At 43.6% G+C, this 23343-nt stretch overlaps 1 protein-coding gene across 1 annotated transcript in view; it reads right to left on the bottom strand.

Annotated features, from left to right (window-relative positions):
• TMEM132C (transmembrane protein 132C) overlaps positions 1–23343 on the bottom strand; it is a 1168692-nt gene that overhangs the window by 834523 nt on the left and 310826 nt on the right. Inside the window, exon 2 of the mRNA XM_069756040.1 lies at positions 101–986. Within this exon, the coding sequence (XP_069612141.1) occupies positions 101–986 (886 nt within the window). The remainder of the gene's footprint in view (positions 1–100; positions 987–23343) is intronic.

Raw genomic sequence — 23343 nt, 5'->3', positions numbered from 1 at the left:
AAAACCAAACTCTAGTCTCTTACCTGCCTATTCACATGATTTTTCAATTATGCAAATTTTATGTATTGCACTTAAAGGAATATAAAATACTGTACTGTACCTCAAAGTGAATTGATCCAGGGTTGAGTTATTTGCCACTGTGACAAATACATGTAAAGTTTCTCCTTGCCTGGCAGGCTTTGATGGCAACCATAGAGCAACATTACTGTCCAACCTAAGTTCAGTAAGTTGGGAATTTTCTGGATTTCGATATAACGTTATGGTTGCAATTCTCTGTAACTGAGAAACTGCGTCTTCCCCTTGATCTCTGCCAGGACGGATTGCATTTCCTTTTCTAGCTTCCTCCACTGCGCACTCACTTTTCTCTTCTTCGAGATGAATACTGTAATAAAGTTCCACAGGAATGCCCTCTGACTGTTCTTGGTTTCTCTTGCGACCTGTTACTACAGGAGGTGAAGCGAACCAAGTAGGCTGGAATTCCAATTCCGCCACACATAGGCCCAATATCCCTTGTAATCTGCAACTCCCTTTTGCTTCTCTGGTTTCCCGAAAGGCAAACAATCTTAGGCAAGGAAGTCTTTCTGTGGCACTGTAATCATCCCAGTCTCGACCTGTGATATAAAATAAAACTTGCACTTTGGGTTTGTTGGGAAATACTTTTTCATTGATTACATATGTTTTGAGTTTCCAGTTAAAACTAAACTTATTAGATGGAAAGAGAGGAGTTGATAGCAAAAGATCTTCTGGAATTTCTCTCTCTACTGAAAAAGGTCCATAACTGGCATTCAAGACAGGAGTTCTTCGAGATTTGTGAACAAAGAAGGATTCAACCCTTGATTGCAAGCTAGAATTTCTCATAAAATCTTGGTTATTCTCCTTCAACAGGAAGGCAGTTTCTGCAGATGAAATCCGATAATTCACAGGTAGATATGTTGATGGTGCTGAAAACCTTTGGAAATGTTCTTGAGCCGCTCTAGACTGTGCCACTGGTAAAAAATAAAAGCAAAAAATATATGATAATCATGTCAAAACAAATGACAGTTCAAGGTAAGTATTCTGGGGATACAATTAGTTGGTGGATTGACCTACAATTAAACATTACATTTATTTATTAAGCAAAACACAATTTTATCAATAGAACTATTTTTTAAAATACTCCATTCAGTTCCCTATCACATGCTCAATACTCAATCAGTCCCATATCCATGATGCTACTATACACAGCATGGAGAAGAAATTCCTGCCATTGTACAGATAAGCCAATAAAATCATTGGATAAGAAGAAGTTTCATCTCATTAACAATTAGCATAATAGACAAATAATAGTGGATAGGAATACTAGGGAATCCTACAAAAATCATACAAGGCAATATCTAAACACAAGTTATATGGGGAAGTATATCCAGCACTAGCCTGTAGGAAAGATTAGAACCAATAATGTTTTCCCTTTCACATTAAAAAGTATAGTAAAAGGTCAATCTAAATAAATACTTATGTGTTTCAAACCACAAATATGGTTCAACCACAAACACAGTTCAACCACAAACATGGTTCTTAGTCAACACAGGAATAAGAACCATTATTTCTGATCTTATCAGAAGCCATATTTGAGGTTTGAACCATGTAAGCATTTATGAATAATGTGCTGTCCTTAATGTCCATACATTTCAACGTCAAGGAATAAACATTGCTGGTTTTACTTTTCTGTTTATAAGTGGTCACCTTTATCGGCCAGAATGATCCCTGGTGGCTTTAATATTTTTTCTCCTATTTAGGGGATCTTACTATCATTGTTATAATCCTCTCATCTTAGAGGTTTATTATTATTTTTTCACTATGATAACCCCCCTTCTATTGTTTCTATTGTAAATAATTGCGCAATTGTTAAAAAAAGAATTAAAATAAAAAATAGTTATATACTCACCTTCCGGCAGCCCCCGGATTCAGCCCAGGCGTTTAGTGATGCTCCTTGCGACGCTCCGGTCCCAAGAATGCATTGCGGCAATGACCGGAGATGACGTAGTGGTCTCGCGAGACCGCTACATCATCACGTGTTATTGCCGCAATGCATTCTTGAGACCTGAGCGTCGCAGGGAGCATCACTAAACGCCTGGGCTGGATCCGGGGGCTGCCGGAAGGTGAGTATATAACTATTTTTTATTTTAATTCTTTTTTTAACAGGGATATGGTGCCCACATTGCTATATACTATGTAGGCTGTGTTATATACTGCATGGGCTGTTATATACTACGTCTCTGTGCTATATACTACGTGGGCTGTGCAATATACTATGTGGCTGGGCAATGTACTAACTTTTTTTAATTCTTATTGAGAAAAATGAATGGTTTTAAAAAACTGAAGCTACATTCACCCCTGTATTTGGACAGTCCATTTGTGTTTTCTATTTTAAGGATTTTAAGGATAGAAAACAGACAAATGAATGTCCAAAATGGATCTGTTGCAAAATTGTAGCAAACCAAAGGGAAGGGACTCCATTGATTAATTTGGGGGTCTGTCTGGGTTCCATTGTTTCAGTTTTAGAACAGAAAACAAAGTTCTGCATGATGTATGGTTTCTACCTTGAAATTGTTCCAGAAAATGAAGTATTTCTACCAGAATATTATTGCAATTACTTATGTTTCGTGTTACATGTTTAACTAATTTGTGTGTATTGGAATAATACAAAAAGAAAACAAAAAAGGCAAATTAGACATAATTACACAAAAAACCACAAAATGGGCTAGACAATTAGCACCCTCAACTTAATATTTGGTTGCACACCCTTTCCAATAAATACTTGCAATAACTATCACCAAGCCTTTTACACCTCATAACTGAAATTTTGGACCACTCTTCTTTTGAAAACTATATATAAATGGAAGAAACACTGTGATAAGGACTGGCGGAACGCACCAAGTATAGATGGTAAGAATCTACGTGCGTTCGCAGTCCGAGGTCCACCGTGCAGGTAAAAGACCCTGCAGCTAGCAAGACGGACAATATGGCGGTACTAGGTATACACACATGGGTTAACTGCACCCTGCGTGAAAGAAGCGATTCTGTTACGTCACAGGACCGCAGTACCGCACATAGAATGCGAGCAAGGAGTCAGCGAACACAACCCCAATCCGGGATTGAAGTCCGATTAGACTCTTGCTGGCACAACACCACAACTGGGTGTGAAAGGAAACTTATAAATAGAAACTTAAGGCACGAGAGTGCGTGCGGTGCCGCACTGACAGACGCCACTATCCACCCAGGCTTGGGTAAGGAAAGCGCAGAGGAAGCGCACGGCGCCGTACTGGCGGACACAGCCAAAGGACGCTGAGATGTGTGTTACGTGTAGATGGCAAGTCGGGCGCTAGATAGCTACCATCATCCGCGATCAGTCAACAACACTAGGGAGGGATACTTAGGAGCTTTCATCCTTCGACATACATCCATCTACACACACACATTATAACAAGACAATACTAGCGCATGGCCGTGCGGTCATGCGCAGTTTATATAGGTGCAGCACAGGAAGCTGCTACTGAAGTTTTGCCCTTCCAAGACCTTCCAGGAGGACCAATAGAATGTGCTGCAGTACCTGAGCATGTGACCCTTGATCTCCAATGGGAGATCTTGCCCTGGGCATGCTCAGTGTGTGCAAATAAGGACTTAGTCCCAGAGAAGCCAGCTCGCCGCAGATCAGTGCAGAGTACAACAGGAGAGCCAGGAAAGGCAGCAGTAACTCCCTGCACAGAATCAGTCCCAGCAAGACGCTGGGAGCGACGTCTCTGCTGAGCAGAGCCCCCTGCGGGCGAAGCAGAATGGGAGACCGGAGTAGACACGGATCGAGATTCCCCCTGTGCCGCAGAGGAAACTCGACTCCTGACATTACCCCCCCTCCTAGGGCCCCCCCCTCCTTGAGCCTCACTACGCTCAAAAGCCACAATAAGCAGCGGAGCCAGAATGTGCTCCACAGGCTCCCAGGTTCTATCCTCTGGACCATGACCCTTCCAATCCACCAAATAAAATTTTTTGCCACGTACCACCTTGCTTCCCACAATAGCAATCACCTCAAACTCATCCGTGGATGAACCCGATGTCCCAGCAGATAACTCAGAAAAGCGAGACAAATGAACGGGCTTTAAGAGGGAAACGTGAGAGGTATCAGTGATACCAAGGCGTGGAGGAATAGCCAAACGGTAAACCACAGGGTTGACCTGTTCCAGAACCTTAAACGGGCCAATGTAGCGAGGAGCAAACTTAGTGGACTCAACTCGCAGCCTGATGTTACGGGCGGAGAGCCACACTAAGTCGCCGGGAGCAAAGACCGGAGCGGGACACCGGTGTGTATCAGCCGAAACCCTCATTCTCTCCTTGGAGGCCCGAATGGCATCCTGTGTGCGGTCCCAGATGTCCCGTGCCTCCACCGCCCAGTCTGCCACCCTAGAATCGGTGGATGACACGGGCATGGGCACAGGAACACACGGATGCTGGCTGTAATTAAGGAGAAAAGGAGTTTGGCCAGTGGAATCGGCTACGGCGTTGTTCAAGGCAAATTCCGCCCAAGGTAGCAAAGATGCCCAGTCATCCTGCCTAGCGGAGACGAAATGTCGCAAATATGTCACCAGAGTCTGGTTGGTTCTCTCCACCAACCCATTCGTCTCGGGATGATATGCAGAGGAGAGGTTTAACTCTATGCTGAGCAAACGGCAGAGCTCTCTCCAAAACCGAGACGCGAACTGGGGACCCCGATCGCTGACAATCTTATCAGGCATACCATGCAATCGGAAAACATGCTTCATGAACAACACCGCCAAGGCCCGTGCTGAGGGTAACCGAGGAAGCGGTACCAAATGTACCATCTTAGAGAAATGGTCGGTGACAACCCAAATAATGGAGCAGCCACGCGACTTGGGTAAGCCCACCACAAAGTCCATTCTGACCATCTCCCAGGGCCTGTCTGCCACCGGTAGAGGGTAAAGCAACCCAGCAGGCTGTTGCCGAGGAGACCGATTCTGGGCGCAAGAAACGCACGCCTGAATATAGTCCTTGACATCTCGGACCATATGCGGCCACCAATATGTTCTCGCCAAAAGCTCAGATGTCCTCTTGGTCCCAAAATGCCCACCCACTCTGGAGGAGTGAGCCCAAGAGAGAACCTCCGGTCGCAAGTTAGCTGGCACGAAAGTCTTGCCCGGGGGCACAGACTCCAGCGAAACCGGAGCTACAGTTCTCAGGCTCTCAGGCGGGACAATAAGCCGAGGCTCCTCCTCCTCAGATGACACTACGGAGCGGGAGAGAGCGTCGGCACGAACGTTCTTCTCCCCGGAGAGAAAATGGAGGGTAAAATGGAACCGGGAGAAAAACAGGGACCATCTAGCCTGGCGAGAATTTAGCCGCTGGGCCGTCTGTATATACACCAAGTTCTTGTGGTCAGTGAAGACTTGGAAGGGAAAACGAGCTCCCTCCAAGAGGTGTCTCCACTCTGAAAAAGCCAACTTCATGGCTAGCAACTCCCTGTCCCCGATGGAATAATTCCTCTCCGCTGGTGTGAAAGTTTTGGAGAAGAAGAAGCAAGGATGCTTCCGACCTTGAGCATCCTTTTGGAAAAGGACTGCTCCAGCACCAACGGATGAGGCATCCACCTCCAAGATGAATGGTTTATCTACATCGGGGCGATGTAGGATGGGAGCGCTAGCGAAGTGTGACTTAATCGAGAGAAAGGCCTTGGAGACCTCCTCTGACCACAACTTGGGATTTGCTCCCTTCTTGGTGAGGGCGACCAAGGGAGCTACCAAAGTTGAGAAGTGTGGAATGAACTGGCGATAGTAATTAATGAACCCCATAAAGCGCTGCACCGCTTTAAGAGAATGGGGTTCCTGCCAGTCCATTACCGCCTGTAGCTTGGCAGGATCCATAGCCAAACCCTGGGCAGAAATGATATAACCAAGGAAAGGCAAGGACTCCTGCTCAAACACACACTTCTCCAACTTAGCATAGAGGGAGTTTGCCCGTAAGAGGTCGAAGACTTTGCGAACATCTCTCCGATGGGAGTCTATATCTGGAGAGCAGATGAGAATGTCATCCAGATAGACTACGACCGAGGTGGTGAGCATATCCCGAAAGATGTCGTTCACAAAGTCTTGGAAAACGGCTGGGGCATTACAGAGCCCAAAGGGCATCACTAGATATTCATAGTGACCATCCCTGGTGTTAAAAGCCGTCTTCCATTCATCCCCCTCACGGATGCGAATCAGGTTGTAAGCACCCCGCAGATCTAACTTTGTAAATACCTTTGCTCCCCGTAGCCTATCAAAGAGCTCAGATATCAGGGGTAATGGGTACTTGTTCTTAACGGTAATGGCGTTAAGACCCCTGTAGTCTATGCATGGACGTAATTCTCCAGTCTTCTTCTGTACGAAGAAGAACCCAGCCCCTGCCGGTGACACTGACTTCCTAATGAATCCTCTTGCCAGATTCTCCTGAATATACTGGGACATTGCCTCCGTCTCCGGGAGAGATAACGGGTAGACTCGACCCCGGGGAGGCTCAGCACCAGGCAAGAGGTCAATAGGACAGTCATAGGGGCGGTGAGGCGGAAGGGTCTCCGCAGCTCTTTTGGAGAACACGTCTGCATGGGACCAATAGTGCTTGGGGAGAGAGGAAAGATCTGCGGGTACCTGTGTAGTAGCAACCTGAACGCACTCCCTCTGACATCTACCCTCACAGGATTTACTCCATCCCAAAATTCTCCCAGAGGACCACTCAATATGAGAAGAATGGTAGCGAAGCCATGGCATCCCCAACAGGACCTCATCAATTCCCTCAGGAATGACTAATAGGGAGATTATCTCCTGATGTGATGGAGACACAGATAGCGTGAAAGGAATGGTTTGGTGGGTAATCTGTGAAGGTAGTGTTGACCCATTTACCACTCGAACGGTCACTGGCTGGGCGAGCATCACCAAGGGTATTGCGTGACGCTGGGCAAAGGCGGAGGACATAAAGTTACCCTCTGCCCCAGAATCCAAGCATAGCTCGACCGTAAGAGTGGATGGGCCTATGGTAATTGTCCCCTTGAAGGACAACTTTGAGGCAAACGTCGCCATGTCTAGTGTACCTCCTCCAACTGCCACTAGACGCTGACGTTTCCCCGACCGCTGAGGACTCTTGGAGGCAAGACGTCCTGACTGCTGACAAACATGACGGACCTTATGTGCACGAGCGGACTGAGACTTGGATCCCGCTCGTGTCACCTCCAAGGCCTCATGTGACTCAGATGCCTGGACTGGAGATTCCAAAGGTTTGGCGAAGGTAGGAGCCAGCCGAAACCTCTGCCTACACTGGGCTCGTTCCAACCTCCGCTCGTTAAAACGGAGGTCTATACGAGTAGAAATAGATATTAACTTCTCCAGTGTGGCAGGAATCTCCCTAGTGGCCAGAGCGTCCTTAACATGGTCAGCCAGGCCCCTCCAGAATATGGGGATAAGGGCTTTATCCGACCACTCCAGCTCGGAAGCTAAAGTACGGAATCGGACGGAAAAATGGCTGACCAATGACTCACCCTGAGTTAATGCCAGTAGTTGGAGCGCTGTATCATGGGTGAGTTGAGGTCCTAGAAAGACCTTTTTCAGCGTGCCCAGAAACAATGGAGCACTCTGCACCACATGATCATCACGCTCCCACAGCAGCGTAGCCCACTCCAACGCCCTGTCCGACAACAGCGAGACAATAAATCCCACCTTAGCCCGCTCTGTAGGAAAACGTGCAGCCAGGAGCTCGAGGTGGATAGAGCACTGACTCACGAATCCCCTACAAGTTTTGCAATCTCCAGAAAATTTTTCTGGCAACGGGAGGCGGGATAATGTCGGAACAGGGGTGGCAGTGGACAAGGTTGCTGCCGCCACGCCAGCAGCCTTTACAGCAACTGCGGTAACATCCACAGCTGAGGTTGAGTTCTCGAGAACCTTCAACCTACCCTCCATCTGCTGGATAATCCGCAAAGATTGCTGAATGTCCGCCATACTAGCCAGACCTTGGCGCTAGTATTATGTTAAGGACTGGCGGAACGCACCAAGTATAGATGGTAAGAATCTATGTGCGTTCGCAGTCCGAGGTCCACTGTGCAGGTAAAAGACCCTGCAGCTAGCAAGACGGACAATATGGCGGTACTAGGTATACACACATGGGTTAACTGCACCCTGCGTGAAAGAAGCGATTCTGTTATGTCACAGGACCGCAGTACCGCACATAGAATGCGAGCAAGGAGTCAGCGAATACAACCCCAATCCGGGATTGAAGTCCGATTAGACTCTTGCTGGCACAACACAACAACTGGGTGTGAAAGGAAACTTATAAATAGAAACTTAAAGAGTGCGTGCGGTGCCGCACTGACGGACGCCACTATCCACCCAGGCTTGGATAAGGAAAGCGCAGAGGAAGCGCACGGCGCCGTACTGGCGGACACAGCCAAAGGACGCTGAGATGTGTGTTACGTGTAGATGGCAAGTCGGGCGCTAGATAGCTACCATCATCCGCGAACAGTCAACAACACTAGGGAGGGATACTTAGGAGCTTTCATCCTTCGACATACATCCATCTACACACATACATTATAACAAGACAATACTAGCGCATGGCCGTGTGGTCATGCGCAGTTTATATAGGTGCAGCACAGGAAGCTGCTACTGAAGTTTTGCCCTTCCAAGACCTTCCAGGAGGACCAATAGAATGTGCTGCAGTACCTGAGCATGTGACCCTTGATCTCCAATGGGAGATCTTGCCCTGGGCATGCTCAGTGTGTGCAAATAAGGACTTAGTCCCAGAGAAGCCAGCTCGCCGCAGATCAGTGCAGAGTACAACAGGAGAGCCAGGAAAGGCAGCAGTAACTCCCTGCACAGAATCAGTCCCAGCAAGACGCTCGGAGCGACGCCTCTGCTGAGCAGAGCCCCCTGCGGGCGAAGCAGAATGGGAGACCGGAGTAGACACGGATCGAGATTCCCCCTGTGCCGCAGAGGAAACTTGACTCCTAACACACTGGTGCTCCAGATAATTCCCAGAAAGGTAGGGGGAAGGGGGGGAGAAGAACTAAGTGCTCAGTGTAGAGTGCTGCTGGTGATTGTAACAGGTTCTGTGTGGACCTGTTGAGTATGTATAGCTAATTAATGCATGAATTCCACCTGCGCTATGTACACAAAAGGGACAATGCAAAGGGCTATAGCAATTGGTATGAGAGAAAAGAAATATATAGGTTCAAAGCACTTACTGTTTTTTTGCCATAGGTGGTTATGTTTAGAGCCTGTATTGAGGTTGTAGTAGGATCTTAAAGAGATGAAAAGGCAAATGTGTGCTTTTTTTTATTTATCGGGTTTGCAAAAATAGAGTGAGATGGTAAAAACGTATGTGTGAGTATGGGTTCTTACTCACTTTGCGTGATTTGTGTAGATGCACATTCACAATTCCTTTTGTTACAGATGGGAATAGTTATTTCCGTGGGTTTTAACGATCCTTCCTGCTTAAACAGATTTGCAAACTTTATGGTCTATGATCTAGATGAGTATAAATATAGTGAATTCAGTGATGTTGGTTATACTCACTTAGGATACAGAAGAATAGTGGAACAATATGGACTTTACAGGATTGGGATACTGTTGAGCTGGTTAAATGGTGCTGTAATCAAGATAAATGTTACATATGTATAGGTTTGGGCAGAACCTTTCCTGATATACTAGATATATTTATTCTGCTGATTCCACAAGTTGTGTGCATACATGTGTGATCAGGATGTACTCACTGTTTTCCTTAATGGCAGAATGCCGTGATCCCTGGGGTAGCGGGCATGCCGCTGATGCTGCCGCTGTGATGGTGCGGTCAGCTGGGAGAGACGTAGCGGCAGGAGCCGCTAGACCGCGAGAACCTTGTGCGCCCCGGCTGGAAGCAACAGCGAGGTGGTGGTAAAGGGTGGTGGGCGGAGCTATAGGTGACATCACCGAGCTATTGAGCCAGAAGAGATAGATGCGATATGGGCAGTAAACCAACGCGTTTCAAGGGCTCTAGGCCCCTTCATCAGAATTATTAGTGTCCAAACCTACCCTTTATATATAGAGATCTGTTCTCCCCCTTGTCCTATTCCCCATTAATTATTCAATTAAGGAACCAATTTGGGATTATTCAAGTGCTTGATTGCAAGCAGATTAAAAGTGTGTTAATGTTTATATGCTCAAGTGTGTGTGTTGATTGAGCTAACTACTAATGAGGACTGGGAATGTAAATATCTAGATGATATATAACAGAAAGTTGCTAAAAAAGATATAATAACAATAAATACTTTATTTATCAATAATACCTAATTAAAAACAGATTGAACATGATTAAAATAAGGTCTTGCTTCCTCAATAAAAAATGTATATATATGCGCGTGACCTCTTAAAAAAATACAAAGTGGATTATACCACGTTATCATTATCCAGAGCTGTGCAGATAGGATTCATAAACTGTTGGAACTTTCCAACAGCTGGGTGCGTGTACCTGCATATACGCTTACCAGTTTTCCATATTATGACTGGTTGGGTTTGTTGTTTTGCACTTCTCTCAGTTGAAGTGATATTAAAAGTTATTGTGTTAGATTCTGCAACTTATGCCCTGAGAAGCAAAGTTTTGTCGAATACAATGTAAAAATATATCAGTAAAATGCATAAAGCTCTATCTTCTGATTTAACCCTTTGGGTACTAGGCTATCCAAGGAGAAGATCAACTTAGATTCTGCCCTTGACATTGTTTTGATGTAATCACCACCCCTTGGATTTTTAGGTACAGTTTGGATGCCAAAAAAGGAGATTCCCTTACACGATTTATTGTGTTTCTCTTAAAAATGTTGTGATATGGGATAATCATCCATCTGGCAGACAAGGGGGGTGGCATTGTGGTAATGGACCGTTCCATGTACCACAATGAATCATTGAGACTTCTGGATGATACTATCACCTATAGAAAATTCACTCAGACCCCACGCTACAATTCACTAAGAAACTCAACACACTAGCTGTAAAAGGGAAATCTTTGGGCCTCCTAACCAAAAAAGAATGTCAATTCCTCATCAACAAACCCCTAGTGTAGCAATCTTTTACCACATTCCCAAGATTCACAAAAATACAACACCCCCCTGGTAGGCCAATCATCTCTGGCATCAACTGCTTAACAGTCAATTTGTCACGCTATGTAGACTCACATCTACAACGCTGCATGCCACTAATACCGGCAAATTTAAAAGATACAAATCACACGCTGCAAATTCTAAACCAACTAGAATGGTGTGAAAACTTAATTTTAGGAACATTAGACATCAAATTACTTTATACTGTAATTGATCATGGAAAGGGCTGCCAAGCGGCAAAATTATACCTCCAGGCACTTGGGCTATATAGAGGATCACAAATTGAATTTATTTCGGATAGCATTGATTTCATTTTAAAACACAACTATTTTAGGTATGAAGATCAGTACTAACTTCAAAAGCACGGGACCACGATGGGTACGCGCTTCGCGCCCGGATATGTAAACCTTTATCTAGGCAAATGGGAGGACGACCACATATATAAAAGCGGCACTCTGCGGGCAGGACTGACTTTATGGTGCCACTTCATTGATGAAGTCATATTCATTTGGAATGGTCCAGCCGCAACCCTACATTAATTTCTCTCAAGCCTAAACGACAATGAATAAGGTCTAGAATTCACACCAACTGTAAGCAAAACAAGAGTAAACTTCCTAGATTTAACTATTTGTGTAGAAAATAACAAATTGATAACGAAATGTTTCTGCAAGGACGTAGACTCCAACAGCTTTATTCACATGACCAGCTGTCACCTACCTATCTGGCTGATGAACATCCCAAGGGGTCAATACATGCGTATCAGATGCAATTGCACCAACATAAAAGATAACCGCGTTAAAAGTAACCGTTTAACAGCTGAATTTTTAGAGAAGGGGGTATGACCAGCTAGCCCTAAGTCAATCTAATAATGAAGTAATACACATGTCTAGGGAAGCTATGATATACAAACCCAACAAGAATCCTGGCTCATACACAATCCAATTACCCAATTCCATGCTAGATATAGGAAGTTCAGCAATATAATCTGCAGGCATTGGCTCATACTTCAGGAGGATAAATGTATTGGGGATCTATTACCTCAAAACCCAAGGTTTGTGTACACAAAAGCCCAAAATTTAGGTCTCCTACTCGCTCCCAATACTGAGCCAATATTGTGCAACCTCAAGAAGATGGACAAGCATCCAACCAGTAAAACTATGGGTTTCACATCACACGGCAAATGCTCCTGCTGCAAATGCACTAATTGTGGCAAAAAAACTACACTTTTTTTTGGATGCAAACAACATCCATAAATATTCAATCAAGTCCGCAATGACATGTGACTCAGTGGGGGTCATTTATATTCTCAGAGGCCCATGTGAAAAAATCTACGTTGGCCGCACAAAAAGGCCCATTAAGGTCCGTATCAAGGAACACTTGGACAACATCAAAAAGGGCTTTATGAGACATCTCCTATCACGACATTTTTATGAGAAACACAATAAATAATGTAAGGGAATCTTCTTTTTTGGCATCCAAACTGTACCTAAAAATCCAAGGGGTGGTGATTATTTTGATGTAATGTCAAGGGCAGAACAAACCCAACCAGCCATAATACGGTAAACTGGTAAGCGTATATGCAGGTACACGCACCCAACTGTTGGAAAGTTCCAACAGTTTATGAATCCTATCTGCACAGCTCTGGATAATGAAAACATGGTATAATCCACTTTGTATTTGTTTAATAGGTCACGCGCATATATATACTTTTTTTCGAGGAAGCAAGACCTTATTTTAATCATGTTCAATCTGTTTTTAATTAGGTATTATTAATAAAGTATTTATTGTTATTATATTTTTTAACAACTTTCTGCTATATATCATCCAGATATTTACATTCCCAGTGCTCATTAGTAGTTAGCTCAATCAACACACACGCTTGAGCATATAAACATTAACACACATGTTTAATCTGCTTGCAATCAAGCATTTGAATAATCCCAAATTGGTTCCTTAATTGAATAATTAATGGGGAATAGCACAAGGGGGAGATCAGATCTCTATATATAAAGGGTAGGTTTGGATGCGGGCACTAATAATCCTGATGAAGAGGGCCCTTGATAAGTTTACTGCTCATATCCCATCTCTCTCCTCTGGCTCCGTAGCTCGGTGACATCACTTATAGCTCAGCCCACCACCCATTACCGCCACCTCGCTGTTGCTTCCAGTCGGGGCGCACGAGGTTCTCGCGGTCTAGCGGCTCCTGCCGCTACGTCTCTCCCTGCTGACTGCACCATCACATCGGCAGCATCAGTGGCATGCCCGCTACCCCAGGGATCACGGCATTCCACCAATAAGGAAAACAGTGAGTACATCCTGATCACACATGTATGCACATAACTTGTGGAATCAGCAGAATAAATATATCTAGTATATCAGGAAAGGTTCTGCCCAAACCTATATATACAGTGGGGCAAAAAAGTATTTAGTCAGTCAGCAATAGTGCAAGTTCCACCACTTAAAAAGATGAGAGACGTCTGTAATTTACATCATAGCTAGACCTCAACTATGGGAGACAAACTGAGAAAAAAAATCCAGAAAATCACATTGTCTGTTTTTTTATCATTTTTTTTGCATTTTATGGTGGAAAATAAGTATTTGGTCAGAAACAAACAATCAAGATTTCTGGCTCTCACAGACCTGTAACTTCTTCTTTAAGAGTCTCCTCTTTCCTCCACTCATTACCTGTAGTAATGGCACCTGTTTAAACTTGTTATCAGTATAAAAAGACACCTGTGCACATCCTCAAACAGTCTGACTCCAAACTCCACTATGGTGAAGACCAAAGAGCTGTCAAAGGACACCAGAAACAAAATTGCAGCCCTGCACCAGGCTGGGAAGACTGAATCTGCAATAGCCAACCAGCTTGGAGTGAAGAAATCAACAGTGGGAGCAATAATTAGAAAATGAAAGACATACAAGACCACTGATAATCGCCCTCGATCTGAGGCTCCACGCAAAATCCCACCCCGTGGGGTCAGAATGATCACAAGAACGGTGAGCAAAAATCCCAGAACCACGCGGGGGGACCTAGTGAATGAACTGCAGAGAGCTGGCACCAATGTAACAAGGCCTACCATAAGTAACACACTACGCCACCATGGACTCAGATCCTGCAGTGCCAGACGTGTCCCACTGCTTAAGCCAGTACATGTCCGGGCCCATCTGAAGTTTGCTAGAGAGCATTTGGATGATCCAGAGGAGTTTTGGGAGAATGTCCTATGGTCTGATGAAACCAAACTGGAACTGTTTGGTAGAAACACAACTTGTCGTGTTTGGAGGAAAAAGAATACTGAGTTGCATCCATCAAACACCATACCTACTGTAAAGCATGGTGGTCGAAATATCATGCTTTGGGGCTGTTTCTCTGCAAAGGGGCCAGGACGACTGATCCGGGTACATGAAAGAATGAATGGGGCCATGTATCGTGAGATTTTGAGTGCAAACCTCCTTCCATCAGCAAGGGCATTGAAGATGAAATGTGGCTGGGTCTTTCAACATGACAATGATCCAAAGCACACCGCCAGGGCAATGAAGGAGTGGCTTCGTAAGAAGCATTTCAAGGTCCTGGAGTGGCCTAGCCAGTCTCCAGATCTCAACCCTATAGAAAACCTTTGGAGGGAGTTGAAAGTCCGTGTTGCCAAGTGAAAAGCCAAAAACATCACTGCTCTAGAGGAGATCTGCATGGAGGAATGGGCCAACATACCAACAACAGTGTGTGGCAACCTTGTGAAGACTTACAGAAAACGTTTGACCTCTGTCATTGCCAACAAAGGATATATTACAATGTATTGAGATGAAATTTTGTTTCTGACCAAATACTTATTTTCCACCGTAATATGCAAATAAAATGTTAAAAAAGCAGACTGTGATTTTCTGGATTTTTTTTACTCAGTTTGTCTCCCATAGTTGAGGTCTACCTATGATGTAAATTACAGACGCCTCTCATCTTTTTAAGTGGTGGAACTTGCACTATTGCTGACTGACTAAATACTTTTTTGCCCCACTGTATGTAACATTTATCTTGATTACAGCACGATTTAACCAGCTCAACAGTATCCCAATCCTGTAAAGTTAATATTGTTCCACTACTCTTCTGTATCCTAAGTGAGTATAACCAACATCACTGAATTTACTATATTTATACTCATCTAGATCATAGACCATAAAGTTTGCAAATCTGTTTAAGCAGGAAGGATCGTTAAAACCCAGGGAAATAACTATTCCTATCTGTAACAGAAGGAATTGTGAATGTGCATCTACACAAATCACGCAAAGTGAGTAAGAACCCATACTCACGCATACATTTTTACCATCTCACTCTATTTTTGCAAACCCAATAAATAAAAAAAGCACACATTTGCTTTTTCATCTCTTTAAGTTCCTGGTACAACCTCAAAACAGGCTCTACATGTAACCACCTATGGAAAAAAAAACAGTAAGTGCCTTAAACCTATATAGTTCTTTTGAAAACTGCTCCTTGTCTCTCATATTTGAAGGATGGCTTCTCCCAACAGCAATGTTAAGATCGTTCCACAGGTGTTCAATAGGATTTAGAACTGAAGTCATTGCTGGCCACTTCAGAACTCTCCCACACTTGGTTTCCATCCATTTCTGGGGGCTTCTTGAAGTATGTTTGAGGTGATTGTGACCTAGGATGCAAACACAGCTTTCTGACATTGGGCGCTACATTGCAACCCAAAATCCTTCAGAATCTTCAGATTTCATGATGCCTTGCACATAGTCAAAACACCCTGTGCCAGAGGTCTCAAAAGAACCCCAAACATATTTAAACCTCCATCATATTTGACTGTAAGTTCTGTCTTCTTTTCTTTGTAGGACTCATTGCTTTTCTGGAAAACAGAATTATATCCTTTGCCAAAATGCTCTATCTTGGTCTCATCTGTCCACCAGATACTTTGTCAGAAGGATTTTGGCTTACTCATTTTGACAAACTGCAGTCTTGCTTTCTTATGTCTTTTTGTCAGCAGTGGGTTCCTCCTTGGTCTCTTGCCTTAGCATTTCATTCAAATATCAGCGGACAGTTTGCGTCAACTTTTACATTTTTTATTTGGTTTCCGGTGTGATTTTCATATTGCCAATACCTGTTACTTGCCATAGGTGAGTTTGAATTAGCATCACATGATTGAAACACAGTTGTTTACTCACAATTTTGGAAAGGTACAAACAATATTGTCCTGCCCATTTTGGGGGTTTTGTGTTAAAATATGTTCAATTTTCCTTTTTTCTCTATTTTTTTGTGTTGTTCCAATACACACAAAGGAAATAAACATGTGTACAACAAAATGTGTAATTGTAATACTTTTTTTGTGAGAAAAACTTCATTTTCTTGAACAATTTCAAAGGGGGCCACCATTTTTGGCCATGACTGTAAAACAGAATCCAGACTGATTCCGATAATATGCAACCGATCAGTTTTTGATGTTCATTCCATTTACCTTTTTATAAAAAAGCCACAAAAAAATGGAATGTTCAAACACAATCTTGTAACCTAAAAAGAAAAATATATCTTTGAAAGGCACTATGTTAGGTCTCGCTCTGAACGACATGAAGGTTTATGTGTTTTTACTGCAATTTAACATTCCGCTGATCTTTATATGACAGACCACTGGTTTGTGCATGTGGCAATACAGTTTGAAGTGATGGCGTTGCAGCTACTGCTTAAGCAATTTTTTTACAGAATGAAGTGAAATTATATATAACGTGATAAGAAAGGATCAAAAGCAGACAGAAAGCCAATTATAGGATCTTAATGCTTAACAAAAATGTTGAGAATTCCTTAACAATATACAGTGTTAAATTCCCTAAGGTCCTTTGTGACTCAATGACCCCGTTATGCTAATCTATACTGTATTTCAAAAGTTATTCCAAACACTATACATTACAGAAAAAGAAACAACTGGAAACTTTATGAAAAATTTCAAAGAAATTACTACTCTATGCTTCATTTATAATTAATATTTTGTGCAGATAAAGTGCTTCCTACCAGAAAATATATATAGAATCCTGACACCTATATTTCTCTATGATATATTTTATAGACTGCACTACATGATGGTTTCCTTTTCAAACCAAAGGTGTAATGTCTCCTACATTATAAATCTCTACCATCATATTTCATAACTTGCTCAGTGCTCGCGGCCCGGGTTTATTTATAGACAACAGTGGGATGATGTTCTGTTTGGCAGCAGCATTCATTAGCAATGTATCAGCAGCATTGACTAGATCAGCCTCTTCTCCTCCTACTTGCTTTCTACTGTTCCATCGCTCTCTATTATCTCTGCTTTCGGTGATTCCCTCCAGAGTAATTAATTACTATGAACTACGGGGCACTTTCCTGGGATTGAATGGCGGCCCATCAGCCTGTCGCCCAGGCTGTTCTGCTAAGCAGACAAGATGCTTAGATTCTTCCGCATGGACTGAGTCCTAATTGATTCCTATTCTAGTTGTCTGTGCCCTAAAGACATTTTAAAAAGTATAGCAAATACATATCTCTTGACCTTGACAACATTGAAAATTAACCCTATATTTCTGGGGGGAGAACAGTATTATAATTAAATATATCAGGTTTTGATTAAATTAAAAGCGATAACACCCATAAGCTCTTAAGACTAATAACTACCAATTAAAACAAGTAAGTCATCCTTATGACTTCTCTATAACATCTCAAAACAACCTATCATGTATTTCGTTTCTAATACACAGACTGCGTTCTTTATCAAAGCTTTGCTAAAGAATGCAGTCTGTGTGTTCGAAACGTGTTGCTGTGTCTATCATCATGATGGAATCTTTTTAACTCAATAAATTTTACAACTTCTGAAGCTGGAACCTTTCCTTTCTTCGTTCACGAGTGGTCCCTTGCAGTTCCATGCCTCAGGATGACGAGAGCCGGGGTGTTAGGTGTGAAGTTCCCGCCGCTGCACAGGGGGAATCTCAAACCACCTCCGCTGCAGTCTCCCATTCTCCTCCTGCAGCAGTGGAGCCTGCTTAGCAGAGACGTCAGTCCCAGTGCCTGGCTCAGGCAGATACTGTGCGTTTGGTTACTGCTGCTCTTTCAGGTTCAGCCATTATAACCAGCACTGATCAGTGGTGAGCAGGCACTTCTTGGACTAAGTCCTGCTTTTCTTCTTCTGAGCATGCCCAAGGGAAGACCTCTCATTGGAGTTCTGGGGTCACATGCTCAGGTCCTGTGGCAGCTCCTATTGGGCCACTAGGAAGGTCCCAGAGAGCTACAGCTATAAAAGGTTCCCATGGCCGTTCGGCCATGCGCTATTATAAACCTGCTATCGTGTGTGTGTGGATGTATGCCTGTTCTGTTAATTGCTCCTTAATCATTCCCATTCCTAGTGTTTTTGAATGCTCGCAAATGTTGGAGCTACCTAATGCCTAACAGTGCTATCCAAGAACAAGAGCACAATTCTTACTGCGTCAGACCAGCAGCGACCGGCAATGCGGCGCCGTGCGCAATTAGTGCGCTTACCTGGCCCTGCTCAGGGTGGTTAGTGGCATCCGTCAGAGCGGCGCTGTATGCACTCTCATGCAATATTTATTTAGTTTTCCCCTTGCACCACAGTGGCGGTGCCGAGCACTAGTGGTCTAGAGGGACTCTTCCCCCACTCCTTGGGGCAGAGTTCTGTGATCTCGTCCTAGTGCTCACTTTGCGGTTCGGCGACCCTGTAAAGCAACAGGGTTCATCTCCTTTTTCATACCGGGTGAAGCTAACCCGTGTGTGATCACGTTATACTGCCATATAGTGTCTGCCATTTCCGAACAGGAGTTGCTCTACATGGTGGACCCCGACAGCGAACACACCTGATACCTTTCATATTATTCTTAGGTGTGTTGCACTAGCCCTAACACGGGGTAAGCTGGTTCAGTTTTCTTTTATCATTCATTTCACATAAAAGTGAAATCTAGTGGGAACGACCAAGCTGTGAAGTTATGATGTAAGCAATACAAGGGAGACACAATATAAATAATTTGTAACTCAATAGTCGACTATGTGATAGATGACAAACACATATCTTACTGCACTTAACATTATTCCTAATATTCTCATTATTATTTAGTTGCAGAACTGTCTCATTTCCAATTTTTGGTATTTCTCTCAATCATTTGTTGACCTTAAAATGTGTGTACCATTTTCTCAGCTATAAAGGTCTGTGAAGGTCATAGGAATCGTTCACCTTATCAATACTGACAGGGAAGACATGTCTGATAGATTCAGCTTTACCAGACTGACATGTCAGTGCAGTGAAATGCATAACCAGCTACGGTCTAGTACTAGGATCAAATGTCATTTCAGGATAACAATGTAAAGAAGGAGCATACTGGATATACATCAGCTATGGTAATGCTGATCAAAGTGTTCATCCTTAAAAAAAATTTTCATAGGAATTACTGTAAAGACCCCAATACACATTTGATTAAAGTATGTTGATGGTTCAATTACACCACGCAACAATGACCTTGTTACTAAGATAAAAACGTGATTAAGGGTATGTGCACACGTTGCGGATTCTCTGCGGATCCACAGCGTTTTTTGAGGTGCAGAAATGCTGCAGATCCGCAATTGATTTACAGCACAATGTAAATCAATGAGAATAAAAAAAAAGCTGTGCACACGTTGCGGAAAATCCGCTGCAGAAATGCAGCGGTTTAAAAGAAGTAGCATGTCACTTCTTTTTTGTGAATCTGCAGCGATTTTGTACCCATTCCATTATAGAAATCTGCAGGGGTAAAAAACGCAGCAAATCCGCAAAAAACACGCAGCAAAAATGCACAAAAAACGCTGCGGATCCGCACAAAAAACGCGACACATCTGCAGCTGCGTTTTCTGCCAGGAGAGGCAGAATCCGCACCAGAAATTCCTAAGGCTAATCCGCAACGTGTGCACATAGCCTTATACTAAATTGAACGCATTGATTCCAAACATGAACTCCGAATTTGCCTGAGATTTTATCTTATACATGCAAAGGCTATTATCTTATTAATGAATATTAATGAATTATAAAATTGGAAATATTTTAACGGACATGCCCGAACCTGTCCAGATGCTCTCAGACAGGTCTATCGGCTGATGTCAGCAGTAAGTATATAAGGAAAGAGCTCGAGAAAGTGATCTAGTATAGCACTATCAGTTTTGAGTCTTAAGATGGATAGACACAGATGAGTTAACAATCCAGACAATTTCTGCAACTTATATGGCAAATACACCACTTATAACCCACTTATAAGCACAAGAATTTGACAAAGCGAGAGCATCTTGCTTACAAGTATTACTTTGACTGTCATGAACAACTTGGCTGCTGAATGTAATGTAAAGCTCAATAAAGATATTTCTACAACAGCAAACAGATATCAAGATTCCTGGAATCCCAACATGATGTGGAATTACTGCTCGGTTTTGCAGAGAGCACATATGACCGCTCACAAGGGCAAAAGCAGATGCCTGAAGCAACTTTAATAGTACTGGGCCTTACTCAAGTAAGACTTTTAAACTAGAATGCAAGATTTTTTGAAATATTGTTATTCCATTACATTTTCATATACTGTTTACTATGAAAAATGTGATGTATATCTGGTATTTGTTGGAGTATAACTTGTTTTGTACAAATTTATTCAAGGCTTTCTAAGTGCTTAATTCATATGGGTAAACTTATGCATAACAAAATTTCCTGGCTATTATAGCAATTCTGACTTCAGATTTGGAATATGCACACACAATAAAGTAATGGACACATGGTTTTTGCCCACTAGCAGCCGAATTTTTTTTTGCCATTGAGCTGTGTAATCATAAACCACTTTCTGACCTTGGAATACTCCGTACGTCATGGTCATCTGCTACTTAACGACCTTGGACATACTGAGTACATCCAGGTGATTTTGCATTCGCAATCACCACCGGGTGTCAGCTGATTCTGACAACTGACACTCAGCACTCCTGGCAGTTTACCCCCGTAAATACTGTGATCGCTAGCAATCACAGTATTTAGCAGGTGCACAGAAGGAAAGAGCCCCCTCTGCACTCCAATAGGCACCCTCACGGCATCATAGCAGGGTCCCAATCTTTGCAATGGTGACCCGATGTCGCCATGACGATTTCCAGCTCACCAGGCTAAAGCAAGCCCCTCTGAAAATTTTTTTGGGCTAAAACAATAGGTTTGTGTGAAAAAAACAGAGACTCTTCAAACAAGACATGACACCTGCACACAATTCTATCAAAGCCTGCATTCCAAAACTTCACTCCTTCCTGTCTGAGCCATGCCATGAGCCCAAACAGTAGTTTTCTCCCATATATTGGGTATCAGCATACTCAGAAGCAGGGCTGGCTCCAGGTTTTTGAGGGCCCCGGGCGAAAGAGTCTCAGTAGGCCACCCCTTTAACACATACCACAATTCATGATGCACAGATACAGCAGAGAAATATAGGTATAGTACAATGTCAGATTTCACTTCTTACATGAGTGATAGCTATTGTAAATTCTACAATGCCATGCAGCAGAGGGGCTTTATATAAGTCAACCCCTTATATGCCAATTTTTGTGACCTTATATGCCTAATTTTTGTATTCCTCAGTTACCAGTAGGCATCTTATTGTTAGCTAAACTTGCTGCAAAGAAAAAACTGCATATATTGAATATGACAATTTTTAAATGGTAAACTTTTTAAAGTAAACATTAGAAAGTATTAATGTAGAACATTTGCAAAATGGGTAGCATATAGCACAGCCACATAGTATATAGCACAGCCACGTAGTATATAGCACAGCCCACATAATATATAACACAACCCACATAGTATATAACACAGCCATGTAGTATATAGCACAGCGATGTAGCATATAACACAGCCCACGTAACATACAACACAGCTACATAGTATATAGCACAGCCACGTAGCATATAACACAGCCTATGTATTATATAACACAGCCGACGAAGCATATAGCACAGCCAACGTAGTATATAACACAGCCCATGTAACATATAGCACAGCCACATAGCATATAACACAGCCCACGTAGTATATAGCCCAGCCACATAGTATATTGCAGCTACGTAGTATATAACACAGCCCACGTAGTATATAGCAGAGCCACGTAGCATATAACACAACCCACATAGTATATAGCAGTGTGGGCACCATATCCCTGTTAAAAAAAGAATTAAAATAAAAAATAGTTATATACTCACCTTCTGGCGGCCTTCGGATCCAGCCCAAGCCTTAGCGATGCTCCCACCAGCTCCCGTTCCCGGTGATGCTTTACAACAATGACCTGTGATGATGTAGTGGTCTCGCGTGATCCTAAGTAATCTGGGGTTATTTTGCAAGGTATCACTGGGAACCGGAGCTGCCGGGAGCATCACGAGGATCGGGAAGGCTGCGGGGGCTACCGGAAGGTGAGAATAGGAGGAATGTTTTATTTTTTATTATTATTAACATTATATCTTTTTACTATTGATGCTGCATAGGCAGCATCAATAGTAAAAAGTTGGTCACACTTGTCAAAATGGGCCCCCCGTCTCGCTAGGGCCCCAGCACTTGCCCGGGTGCGCCGGGTGCTGACGCCGGCACTGGTTTGATCACAGGCTTACCAGGGGGTTGCGGCAGAGGTGTGGCGATGCTGTGGCATTGGGTGGTGCAGAGTGCATCTGAGCAGGGTCCCTTCTTCAGGAAGCCGGCAGCAGAAATGTGGCAACACCACGGTCCAGTGGCCATGGTGAGAAGAGCTGAGAGCATCACCAGTATTCCTGCGGCCTTCTTCCTGAAGCCATCTTCCTGAAGCCATGGGCCACCGGAGACTTCAGGAAAATGGCTGCTGGAGGCCGCGTGTGCGCAGATTGAAATCTCAGCAGCACTCGGCTTCAGGAAAATGGTGGCAGAGATCTCAATATGTGCACGCATGGCTTCCGGCAACCCAAGGCTTCAGGAAGGTGGCATCAGGAAGATGAACTCAGGAAAACCGGTGATGCTCTGCTCACCATGGACACCGGGCTGCGGATCGCCACATTTCTGCCATTGGTAGCCTGAAGAAGGGACGCTTCTCTAGCACTGCATCACCGCCGACACCGGACCCGCAGCATCGCACCCCGGGACTGCAGCATTGCCTCACTTCTGCCACCGCTAGCTTCCTGTGGAAGGGACCAAGCCTTCTGTGACCCCGCTGTACCACTGCCA

This window comes from Ranitomeya imitator, chromosome 1 (assembly GCF_032444005.1).
Source record: "Ranitomeya imitator isolate aRanImi1 chromosome 1, aRanImi1.pri, whole genome shotgun sequence".
In the NCBI taxonomy this organism is placed as follows: Eukaryota; Metazoa; Chordata; class Amphibia; order Anura; family Dendrobatidae; genus Ranitomeya; species Ranitomeya imitator.
The sequence above is the reverse complement of the archived record's forward strand: the minus strand, read 5'-3'. Positions and strand labels throughout refer to the sequence as shown.